Source organism: Coregonus lavaretus (assembly GCF_964263955.1).
Source record: "Coregonus lavaretus genome assembly, chromosome: 6".
Classification (NCBI taxonomy): Eukaryota; Metazoa; Chordata; class Actinopteri; order Salmoniformes; family Salmonidae; genus Coregonus; species Coregonus lavaretus.
In genome coordinates this window covers 59,321,631-59,333,720 of record NC_139993.1, presented here as the reverse complement: position 1 = coordinate 59,333,720, position 12,090 = coordinate 59,321,631, and the positions used below count along the sequence as shown (strand labels likewise).

General features: G+C 41.7%; 1 protein-coding gene across 2 annotated transcripts; it reads left to right on the top strand.

Annotated features, from left to right (window-relative positions):
- Positions 1-2,643: 2,643 nt before the first annotated feature.
- Positions 2,644-11,764, top strand: prrx1b (paired related homeobox 1b). 2 transcript variants are annotated; one of them, XM_084162945.1, is made up of 5 exons: positions 2,708-3,178; positions 6,875-7,050; positions 8,118-8,299; positions 9,918-9,979; positions 10,285-11,370. In XM_084162945.1, exons 1-5 carry the CDS (start codon positions 2,932-2,934, stop codon positions 10,338-10,340), a joined length of 723 nt encoding a protein of 240 aa, XP_084019071.1. In that variant the 5' UTR covers positions 2,708-2,931; the 3' UTR covers positions 10,341-11,370. The 2 variants fall into 2 exon arrangements, with proteins under 2 accessions (XP_084019070.1, XP_084019071.1); XM_084162944.1 differs by lacking the exon at positions 9,918-9,979 and having other exon boundaries at positions 2,644-3,178; positions 10,285-11,764.
- The last annotated feature ends 326 nt before the right edge of the window (positions 11,765-12,090 follow it).

Genomic DNA, 12,090 nt, shown 5'->3' with positions numbered 1-12,090 from the left:
ACACTTTGGATATCCAGAGTGAATTCCTCAACTGCACATAATATGCAATAAACAATGATTGAATTGTTATGAAAGATGGCCAAAAGTAAGCATTAAGTGTGTGATCAAATTATCTTATTGAAACTGAGACATCCGTTTACATCAAGGCAATAACCGTATTTCATTGTGACTGCGCACGTCTCCCTTTCCTCGCTTTTTCCATTTACGCTAAATTCGTTGAATCTTCTACATTGTTCGTAATATGTCGGTGCATTTGAGCTTATTACGTTTTACAAGGTTAAAAAATTGAATTTAAATAATGAAAATGCAAGGTAAACTTTTTTCCTATAAGTTAAACATAATGGAGACATGTCAATTCAAACGTTGATTTATGTGTGCTTTTAAAAAATTCATAAACATATTATAGGTTAATTAGTATGAGTTTTTGTCAGACTAATCATTGCCTTTGTCTGAAATGACAATCAAGGGTCAGTAGTTCACCTGGGTAAAGACGCAACTATGGTGCATGGGCATAATTCGATTCCTTGGATGGATGGGTAACGATGTTTATGTTTTTTAATTACATATTAATTACAAAAGTGCTGTTTACAATTTGACCTTTATCGAGCAAAACATGTTTGCTTGACCCTTGCACATGTGCAGAGATTGGGGCTTTTATAGTCATTTAGGCGGCAGTAGCTGATGTTAAAAAAACATTCACATATACTCTCCTCTCATGAAACTTCCCTTTGCTACGTTGAATACGATATTTGTACATACATGTGTCACGCTTAATAATGTATACATATCAGTATGCAGGCTATGAGGATTTCAAATGAGAAAAAATCATATGAATATATTTTATTTTGCGGAATATACCTATTCCAAAGGTCAGGCCAGATTTCGGATGACACACTTCATACAGAGTAACATTGACCTTTCTTTTTGGTCAGACAATCACGAAAGAATAGGCTTCTAACTTTGTCGTATAACATTCTTTAAGCGGGAGTGAAAAGAGTAGGCTATATGGAGCTTTGGGGTTTAGGCCGAAACTGTTGGGGAGGCTTTTTACACTGGCACTGGAATGGACGTGTAGGCAGGAAAAAGGAATCTGGAGGGAAAACTAATGATGAAAAACACTACTCTATCCCCGCGCCTTCATTAAATACATGGAAAGAACGAGAGAAGCACATCTGGATTCAATCCGCGTCCCTTTGATGGCATCAAGTGTTCTTTTCCCAGATCAGGGGCTGGAAGCTACGGGATGTCTATGGCAGTATGGAGCCTATAGTGAGTCTATACTCCTGCCATCTAAACACATTACTCCCTCCATCCCTCCATTCCTCCTTCATTCCTCCATCCCACCCCGAGCCCCCCTGTCAAGACCCCCACTCAGAGCGCGCACAAAATGAGACCCCAATTCCAACAATTCTAAACAGAATTTTCCACTAAACCCAAAGTCTTACAAGTCTGTTTGTCAGATAACGGCTTGTGTAGCCTATTAGAATGTCTGGGGTTTGGCTTTGGTTATTGTCTATTGTGTGCCAGGGTGAAACACAGCTAAGGTATGCCAATAACGGCATCATTACAGTTGATTCATTAAGAATGTATTGGTTGCCATTGTTTTTTGTTTGGGATTATTTTGAACTAGCTATTGTAGCCAGGAGTACAAGTAATAATAGCTACACAGGGGAGAAGAAATACAAACGCATGAACATTAAAAAATGAAAGTTTCGACATTCAAACAAAATGTATCAGCTGGAAAGCAGAGGTTCTTCCTTTGTGTTCAGGACGATTTATTGTCAATGTCTCCTTGTAAATCTTTTATCAAAACAGCAATTATGCAGTATACTTTGAATAACCACATATCTGAAGAAAATGTAGCCACGGGCCACGTCTGAATCCCGTGCAGTAATAGTGATTGGGTTGGTCTGGGGCCGATATACCCCGACAGTTAAAATCTCTTTACTGGCTCTATCATCACACGGGGTGATAATTATCCCTCCCCTCCAGAGCTCCCGGGACTCTTCGCGCCGCAGGTTCCAAGGGGTTGGTTAAGGTTGCCAGAGGTTCGTTAAAAAGCCTTAATCAGTGGGTTCTGGGTGGTGGAGATGTTGTTGGTGTGGTTGTGTGCTGCTGAAAGGGGAGGGTAGAGTTTGAGGAGGACGGGAGCGTAGCGAGGGGGTCTGTGAAACGTCAGAAACAGCATACAGGCATCGCCACGTAATTACGGGCTGCTATTATGGTCCATCTACTCTCCCAGGAGTCTCAGAGTTTCATTTACACCCTGGCTGGTGCAGGCAGCATCCGCAGCGTGCCAGCGTGAGCCTCATTTGAAGTGCCAGAGCAAGAGAGAAGCAGAAAGAGAGTGAGAGAAGCAACGAGAGAGAGAGAGCGAAGGGAAAGAAAGAGAGAGAGAGAGTCGACCGATTCTCACTGAGAAAAAGCAATAGTTCCAAGAAAGGTGCCTTAGCCATAGCAGAGCCAGTTTCCCAGTGCCTTGAGCCCTGAGCTGAGCCAGCTTTATGCACACACGAGCGCATCTGTTCGGCATCAGCTAAGCTCAGTCAGTTGCGACCGTGAGTCAACAGGAGTGGGAAGTGGGGAGGACTTTTTAAGAGGACTTCTTGAAAACCCAGGTGCAGGACGCTGTGATTTTATATGGAGACTATATTTGTTGTTTATGCGCGTGTATGGATGGACCGGATGCGTAGAGATTTGTGATCGCGGGAAACAAACGAGGGGAAAAGCTTTTTTCTTCTGTCTGTAGAAGTCTGGTTTACCGCCACTGCTGCGTCTGGATGTGAGCAGCAACTGTGCTTTGCTTGGAAAACTGAGGTTTCTCGGGCTGGTTTCGAGGCGCTGTTCCTGTTCGTGCGTTCTGTGTGCAAGGATACATTTGGCTCGCTTATTATTATTGCTCAGTTTTTTCTACTGTATCCTATTTCCGTCATGACTTCTAGCTATGCACATGTAAGGGACAGGCAAGCAACGATATCAAATCGCTTGGAGAGTCCGATTACATCGAATCTGGAAAACCTTCAAGCCAAAAAGAACTTCTCGGTGAGCCACCTGTTGGATCTGGAGGAGGCCAGGGAAATGGTTGGGACACAGGCGGACGAGAGTGTCGGTGAGGCAGGGAGGAATATGCTTGAGTCCCCGGGGCTGACCAGTGGGAGCGACACCACCCAGCAGGAGAGTAAGTGAGAAGTGTACTCCAAGTGCAGCCTATACACTCGGGACTGATTAACACCTTAACGCAGAAATTGATTATTAGGCTACATTAGCAAATGCAGGCTAGGTCTATATAGTGTAAGATATAGGAACCCATTTTGTTAATAATTCGCAGAATAATCCGCATGGTTGAAGGTTGAACCCATTTTGGTGTGCTCCATCGGTAATTTGAGTGGGCCTGTTTGGAGAAGAGTTGCAGTGTACAGTGTAAATACCGTACAGAATTATGAACATAATACTGCAAGCTACTTTCATTTATTTTCATTAAGTCTTGCCCAGCCTTCTTCTGTTGAAACTATCGCGCGCATGGAAGGAGTCCTTCGTGACTCGTGGTAATAAATCATTTCTGACCGCTACACTAAAAACGACCATTAATTTACCATTAACACTTTGATGTCAACGAAGTATGGCGATGTTGGTGGATATGGTCAATAAAATAAATATTATTGTAAAGTCAAGCTTTACAATAATAAATCAAAACAAACACTACTATGGAGCCTTCCACAACTGCCTTGATGACTTAGATTGGTCAGGATAGCCTGAAATGTGGTTTGTCTATAACTTTTTTTTTTTAAAATGCGATAGAGGAGATGGAAGTACATTTGGATACACCCCATTAAAAGCAAAAGAACACAGCTGGTTTTCCCCATTCAGCCATGCGGTTGAGAGAGTAAATAAACCCCTCAGGTCCCGGGTGATACGCCCTCATATCCAGAGTCATTTGGAGAGGTTGACAGAAACGTTAGGGTTTAATGAGTGTTATTGTTATTCTACGGGTAAATCGGACCTCGAGAAGAGGTATGTGAGAAACGTTGGTAAGGGAAGGCGCGAGGTGATGTCGTTAATTCACAGTTATTTCGCTTGTCAAACAACTTCAGAATATTTCTACATAACCATTTGTCATAATTATCGGATGTGTCCTGTGGACATGGCTCTGACAATTACGGGATCAAATAACAAAACGTCATTAGATCTGCTTGTCAAGAATAAATATGTTCCGTAATTAATCATGTTGGGATGTTGGTGTAATGTTTGGTATTCGTAAACACATTTAGGCCTATAGAAAACAAACAATACACTTGTGATATTAGGAGGAGGAACACATAGCTTGGATAATTAACATCATGCAAAGCCCATAAATCATCGTTGTGAATTCTCTCACTTTGAAAATATATTACCAACAATTTCACACGAGCTTGAACTATTTCCGCTAAACTAATGTTTCATGGGGTCAGATCGCAGTAGGTTCTAGACTACTATAATTTGTTTAAGGCCTAAATCATCATGATTATAGGCATCCGTTGAAATTGAATGGTTTTCACCCCACTTACCACATAAAAGGTTTGTTATGTGGTTCGATCAGCCTTCAGTAAAGCATCTCACTATTTGTCAGTATGCAAACAACAACTGCACCTTTAGCCTAATGTTTTCAGCTCAGATGATTATATGTCTTAGGCCTTCACATAATAACATGGTTTTAATGTATTCCTTTAGCAGGGACAAACAACATACCTACTGCGTAAAAATTGGTTGAATAAACGTTGTTTCCACATAATTTCAACATCAAATAATCAATGTGATGACGTTGAATCAACGTGGAAAACTGTTTGGTTTTGCAAAAAGTCATCAATGTAAAGGATTTTCGTTTTTTTTCACCCAACTTGCAACCTAAATCCAATGACTTGCAACCTAAATCAGCAAAAATGGATACAAACAAATAACCTACATTGATTATATTATTTTGACAATCGTTGTGTTGTAAAAATGTGTATATTTTTTAATGCGAAATTATTTCGCCTAATAATTATTTTTGAAGCCCATTTCTCACGCCCATTACACAATGATACATGTTATTGATATGAATAACATAATGATAACACAAATACCCTTTAAGTGCTGTGATATGGTCTGCTGTAGTCCCCTGTAACTCCGTTTTTTAGAGCATGGCGCTTGCAACGCCAGGGTTGTGGGTTCGTTTCCCACGGGGGGCCAGTATGAAAATGTATGCACTCACTAACTGTAAGTAACTATAGGATATTTACCATCAAATACTGTGTAAAAAAAAAAGTTTGAAACTAGACTATATAAAATACATATATTCTGTTTTGCTAATAATATATATTCATCTGAAACCAATTGTGAATGCTGTAAAGTTGCAATTGCACTCATTTGAATAGGGCATTTCGTTGTAAACTAGTGATGATAACATAAGAAAAACTGCCAAGGCAAGCGTAGCAGCATTACATTTACATTTTAGTCATTTAGCAGTAAATGACTAAAATGTAAATGTAATGCTGCTACGCTTGCCTTGGCAGTTTTTCTTATTTTATCATCACTAGTTTACAACGAAAGTGCAATTGCAACTTTACAGCATTCACAATTGGTTTCAGATGAATATATATTATTAGCAAAACAGAATATATGTATTTTATATAGTCTAGTTTCAAACTTTTTTTTTTACACAGTATTTGATGGTAAATATCCTATAGTTAAGATACGCGCCTTATACCACTGGAATTGTTCCCATTGTCGACTGTGCGCAATCTGTTTTTGTATAATTAGTCTATCGGCGTATATTCCTGATATTTGTATGTTCCTGATATAAAACCTACATCTTTAAAATGTTGAAATGGATAAGATGCCGATTTAATATTTTATTTTAGGCCTGGCCTATCATATATTCTCGTTAGGCACTTCAAAATAAATGTTGGGACCTTCTTGAGTCTTTCCAAACTTTCGACCACTAGGCCTACCACAACAATAGGCTACAGAAAAGGTGGTTGGTAAAATAAAGAAGTTCAATATATACTCCATTCTGTGTTGCTTTACAATAAAAAAGTATCTTACTATGAGAATAGGCCTTTTATTATAAACTTTAGAGTGGTTGTTTTTGTGGATTTGGAAAGGCTTAATAATGTCAAATTGGTAATGGGTTTCCTCTGATGGATGGGCAAAAAATGACAACATTGTGGGAACTTACTGTGAACTGTACTATCCCCCAAAAGAGATGTGTAGGCTTAATTTGCATTCATACATTCGCCCACTGTAGCAACAGTAGAAATGACTGCATTCTCAGTACAATAAGGTCATAGAAGAGGTCATACATCCTCTGAGGAGAGAAATAAAGCAGACATAGTTGGGGATTGACAAGAAAAGCCTTCTCTCTCTCTCTCTCTCTCTCTCTCTCTCTCTCTCTCTCTCTCTCTCTCTCTCTCTCTCTCTCTCTCTCTCTCTCTCTCCCTCCCTCTCTCTCTCTCTCCCTCTCTCTCTCCCCGTGATGACAACAAACTGGCCATGTTGACCCAAGGGTTGTAGAAAACTACACAGTGGACACACTAGAAGACAATATGGTGCTATTGACAAGAAGTGTTTATGTGTACTGTAAGCCTGTGTGTGTGTGTCTGTATTCAGTATATTATACACAGTATAAAATATAACATATATCTCTATCATAGTATGTTTGTCTGTGTGAACCTACATGCCTATAAATGGACTAAACAAATGTAGGGTATAAAAATACTTATTGGGAGCAGGCAGCCAACAGCGAGAGGAGGTTTACTGTTTCTGTTAGATTATAGATCATACTCTATAGTTAGCCTGTGCAAAGTAGGATTTCCTTTAGTTATTTCCTGCATCTGACCATGATGTTGTTGTGTTGTAGATGAGCAGCTGAACGCGGAGGAGAAGAAGAAGAGGAAACAGAGGAGGAACAGGACTACGTTCAACAGCAGCCAGCTGCAGGCTCTGGAGAGAGTGTTTGAGAGGACACACTACCCCGACGCCTTCGTCAGAGAGGACCTGGCACGCAGGGTCAACCTCACAGAGGCACGGGTGCAGGTAGGACCATAGTATGCCATTTAGCAGACACTTTTATCCAAAGCATAAATTTTTTCGTATGGGTGGCCTCATCGGCTCTACCAACTGAGCCACAGAGGACCGCTACCTCCCAGTCGTTAGCATACTGTAATCCTAATAACCCCAGCCAGGTGATCCTAATAGGTGATCCTCAGGCCCCCACGTTCTTGTGTTATCTCATCATGGAATCTATTAGGTCCCAAGGACCTTTTGGCTATTTCTCTAAATCAGATATCTATATAAAACAAAATATTGGGTAGATCTTGATGGTACAGTTGTGTATGTGTGGGTGCGTGAGTGAGAGAGAGACAGAGAAAAAGAGAGAAAAGGAGAGACTGAACAAGAGAGAAGGAGAGGGAGCGAACATCTGCGATTAATGCGTACCAGAGCGGGATGCAGAAATCCTTTGATAAAAGAGACTTTGGGCTCATTCCTGAGGCAGTGCGTAAGCTGTGCCTCCCTGAGCCTCGGCGCTCCCAAAGCGTTTAATAATGGATTTGATTTCAGAGTGAGGAACGGCATTATTAGTTCCCCAGTCAGGCCCTTGATCTGCTAACAAAGGAGGCATGTGTCTGTGTGTGCGTGTATGTGTGTGTGTGTAACAAAGAGAGAGAGTGTGTGTGTGTGTGTGTGTGGTTGAGTATCGAAGGCTCGATACTGAAGGGACAGTATTTGATCATCATGGTGTGCTGAGAGATACGGCTGAGTGTTACAGTATCTATTAGATATGAACAAAACTAAAAAAAAAAGGCTTTTAAAACATGCATGTAAACCTATTTTACACATTGTAAAAAGTAAAACATGGATCTCATGGAGAAGTGGTTCATATCATTAAATTCAGGAGTTATATATGATATAGGTTCTGAAATATAAAGATATGAGTAACACTTTATATAGAGATATATTGTAAAGGATTTATATCGGTATTAAAAGTAGTTTATAAACTAGCTAAATTATACGTCTATAATTATTGTCATTATCAATTGGACTGCTTTCATTCGAGGGACTACTGTACATTCATTCCGCTCATTTGTATATATTTTTTCCAGGTGTGGTTTCAGAACAGAAGGGCAAAGTTTCGTCGGAACGAGCGTGCCATGCTGGCTAGCAAGAACGCCTCGCTCCTCAAGTCCTACTCCGGGGACATCACGGCCGTGGAGCAGCCCATTGTACCCCGTCCGGCCCCCCGCCCAAATGACTACCTGTCCTGGGGCAGTGCCTCTCCTTACAGGTAGACCCCCCCCCCATTGTCATACCCTACCCCTACCCCTTTCACTGAAAACATAAACCCAACCGCTCTGTCCTTCAGACCCCAGGCTCCCTCTCTCACCTCTTGCTCCTGCAATAACCACACCTTAACCCTACCACCCCTTCCGTAATGCCACCTCCAGCCCCATCTCCCCTTACTAACACCCCACCAGCCCTAACCTCCAACCCCCTCTCCCCTCACTAACACCCTACCCACCACCCACCATCCCTAACTTCCACCCCCCTCTCTCCTCACTAACACCCCACCCCACCACCCCTAACCTCCAACCCCCTCTCCCCTCAGTAACACCCCACCCTTCACCCCTAACCCCTAACCTCTAACCCTCTCTCCCCTCACTAACACCCCACCACCCCTAACCTCCAACCCTCTCTCCCCTCACTAACACCCCCCCCCCTAACCTCCAACCCCCTCTCCCCTCACCAACTCTGTTATTGTTTAATTTCCTCCCATTACATCTCTCCTCCTCCTCCTCCTCTTCCTCCTCTTCCTTCTCTTCCTCTTCCTCCTCCTCCTCTTCCTCCTCCTCCTCTTCCTCTTCCTCTTCCTCTTCCTCCTCCTCTTCCTCCCCCTCCTCCTCTTCCTCCTCCTCTATTACCTGCATACTCCGCATATTTACACGAACCCCTCCAGATCGCTCTTTTGGTCCACCTGGATCCAATGAAACTGTCACTGTATTCGACCTTGGCTTTGATAAACAATAGTCAGGTTTAGACTATAGTGTGTTTCTTTTTGGAGATTTGTGTTACAAGTAATGTAAAAAAAACCTGCCCCTATTTGTCATAGTTTTAGTGGTTAAATTATACTTTCCTCTCTGTCTCTCAGTTTTTGCCACATTCTCTCCAATTACTTTTCTTATACTTATCACAAACTAATATTCTAAAAACAAAATGCATGAATGTTTTGTATAATCTATGGTGACACAATATAGATTGAGTCCTATTTCTAGAACTACAGATTATCTGTAAACAGGTTAGTCTTTCTCTCTTTTCATTCCTTCTCTCCATTCTGCTTAACACGAGGGGGGGATGAGAGATCCAATGACCCTCGTGATGAGGTGATAATCTGAAAACAAACCGTATTAAATCCACTGTTGATCCCTGTGACCTTCTCTGTTATACAATACCAAATAATGAACATTAGAGCAACAGCAGACTCCACTGGGCAGGATTTTTTGTGACTCTGGTTACATTGGTTGTGATTTACAGTAACCACCACCCCCCCCCCTTATGAAACACAGTATAAAATGTCTGGCCTGATCGCTATTGCTAAAATACCCATTCTCCAATTGTACCTCAGTGGGGAACCCATGTGGCCCATGTGGTAGAGCATGGCGCTTGCAACGCCAAGGTTGTGGGTTTGATTCCCACGGGGGACAAGTAAGAAAATGTAGGCACTCACTACTGTAAGTCGCTCTGGATAAGAGTGTCTGCTAAATGACTAAATTGTAAATTGGGAACGCTTTCTGGCCCAGCTGTACTCACTATAGTGGATAGTCACATGACCAGAAGTAATGCCAGTGAATAATATCACACTAACGTGGTGCTAACACATACATCACCATTTATATATTCTTATTAAGCTGGTACCCAATGCCGGAGGGAGTGCCAATGCGAGTGCCACAGAAAATGCTGCCCTCACAAAGCAAGTACTCTTTCACTTTACTACATGTGGTTCCTTTATTTTTAAATTTTTTTGGCTTGAAGTGTCTTGGTATTTTCCAGAGTAAGTGAAAACAAATGAAGTATTCAGTCATCATTAAAAAGACTGCCAAAATCTTGACTTTCACAGCCATGAACAATTAAACACATTTGATGTTTTCCTCATGATGAGTTCTATGATGTTAATATCGATGCTATTCTAGTTGAACTCACATTGCCATGTTGGCTCCATCGCCGCTGGTTACAGTTCTATCTGACCTTTGCCCTCTGTACCGTTCTCTCCTCCAGTGCCATGGCAACCTACCCCCCCACATGCTCCAACCCCAATACATCCCAGGGAATGAACATGGCTAACAGCATCGCCAACCTGCGGCTAAAAGCAAAGGAGTACAGCTTGAACCAGGTGCCCACGGTCAACTGAGGAGAGAGGGGGGAGAGAGAGGCTTCACGGTGGGGGTGGGGGCAGGAGCAGGGACCCTCTCTCTCTCTCTCTCTCTCTCTCTCACGTCTGTCCCACACAGACAGTAAGACCCCAGCCTGGCCCCCACAGGGATGATTAAGATCTGACCGCCCTCCATTTTAGCTTGAAGTCTCCTTTCTTTCCGGAGCTATAGAGATGGATGTGCTTCCTATACTGTCTGCAAACCTGAAGCATCTGATGAGAAAGCAAGCGACGCCGTGGAATCATGAGAGGCTGTTTCTGTGAGCCGCCTCTCTCCTGTCCTGAGCATCGCTGAACTGTCGCTGTCTGTACCAACCAATTATACCAAAGACATCAACCAATTAAACCAAAGACATCTAGACTGGGACTGGATGCTGTATCAAATGACTGTTTTTAATTATTTCTTTCAATTAGGTTTTGACTAAATGAAAGGCTAGTTTCCAAAGATATGGAAACCCTGACAGAATAAATCTGACTGTCAGGCTGTCAGTGTCCATCTATAGTTTGATTCACGTTCAAGACCACAGTGCCTTCCTGGGGGTGAGGAGGAGACACCAGTATGGACTACTTTTCAAATGGAGTTCCCTGTATTTTTATAATAGAACGTTCAATAGGATTATAACAGCAGAATGGGATGAGCAACTTCCTGATCAACAACAACAACAACAAGGACTTATCCATGTAAACTGGGAGGTTACAAACATTTATACATTTTAAGATGTTTTTTTCTTCACATTTCTTTCCATTTTATTCCACTGACAAGCAAACTTTTTTTCCCGACGCATTTTGATTCATATAATGCCATGGTACACTATACAGGAAAGGCTAATGTAACCTATTTCTGAATCCAAGACTGTAGTTTTGCTTAGTCTTTGTATGATATCCTTTATTTGTAACAGATAATCATGTATATTAATAAACTCAAGCAAAGTAATGCCACTGTGTCAGACTCACACGGTTGAAGGCTATTTGAGGGCCAGCCACTATATCTACATGAGATTTCAACTATTTAAATAGAAAGATGTGGAGGTCGCTTTTAGAATATTTAGAATTTTAGAATATTGGCAGTTATTTTTTAGAATACAATGTTTAATGAGCTATTGACCAAAGGGAATCATATCAAGTGTAGTTTACGGAGGTTCAATCAGGAAGGCTGGTGTGAATGCTCGTTTAACTTCATCCAGTAAGCATAACATAATTCACTCTGTTTCCTGTTCTAGGGGCATAGTGGGAATGAATACACATGTATCATCAACAGCATAATGGGAATGAATACAAACGTATCATCATCAGCATAGTGGGAATGAATACAAACGTATCATCATCAGCACAGCGTCTTGTTTTTCCTCCTCTTTCCTATTAGCAACGTGGAGAATGGCATTCACCTGTTTAGCCTATAGCCTATAAGCACGGCACAATAATGCACATTCCTCACGCTCTATGTTTAACCTATGGGCTCACTTTTGCAATTATCACCTTCCTCTCTCTCAACCAATGGGTGTAGATCTTGGGATGTATTTATATGTCAACTTATCTCCGTTCTCTCACTTGCTGTTTTTCAGCAACAGTTTTCGACAACCATTCACCTCGCCACCACCACCTGCTATAATAACCTTAAGGCCCGTCATTTGAACTCCTTTCCCCCAGCGGGG

Coding starts and splice junctions, on each gene's coding strand:
- prrx1b (XM_084162944.1), top strand. CDS start 2,932: ATGACTTCTAGCTATGCACATGTAAGGGACAGGCAAGCAACGATATCA. Junction 3,179..6,874: donor CGACACCACCCAGCAGGAGA/GTAAGTGAGAAG, acceptor GTTGTGTTGTAG/ATGAGCAGCTGAACGCGGAG. Junction 7,051..8,117: donor TCACAGAGGCACGGGTGCAG/GTAGGACCATAG, acceptor TATTTTTTCCAG/GTGTGGTTTCAGAACAGAAG.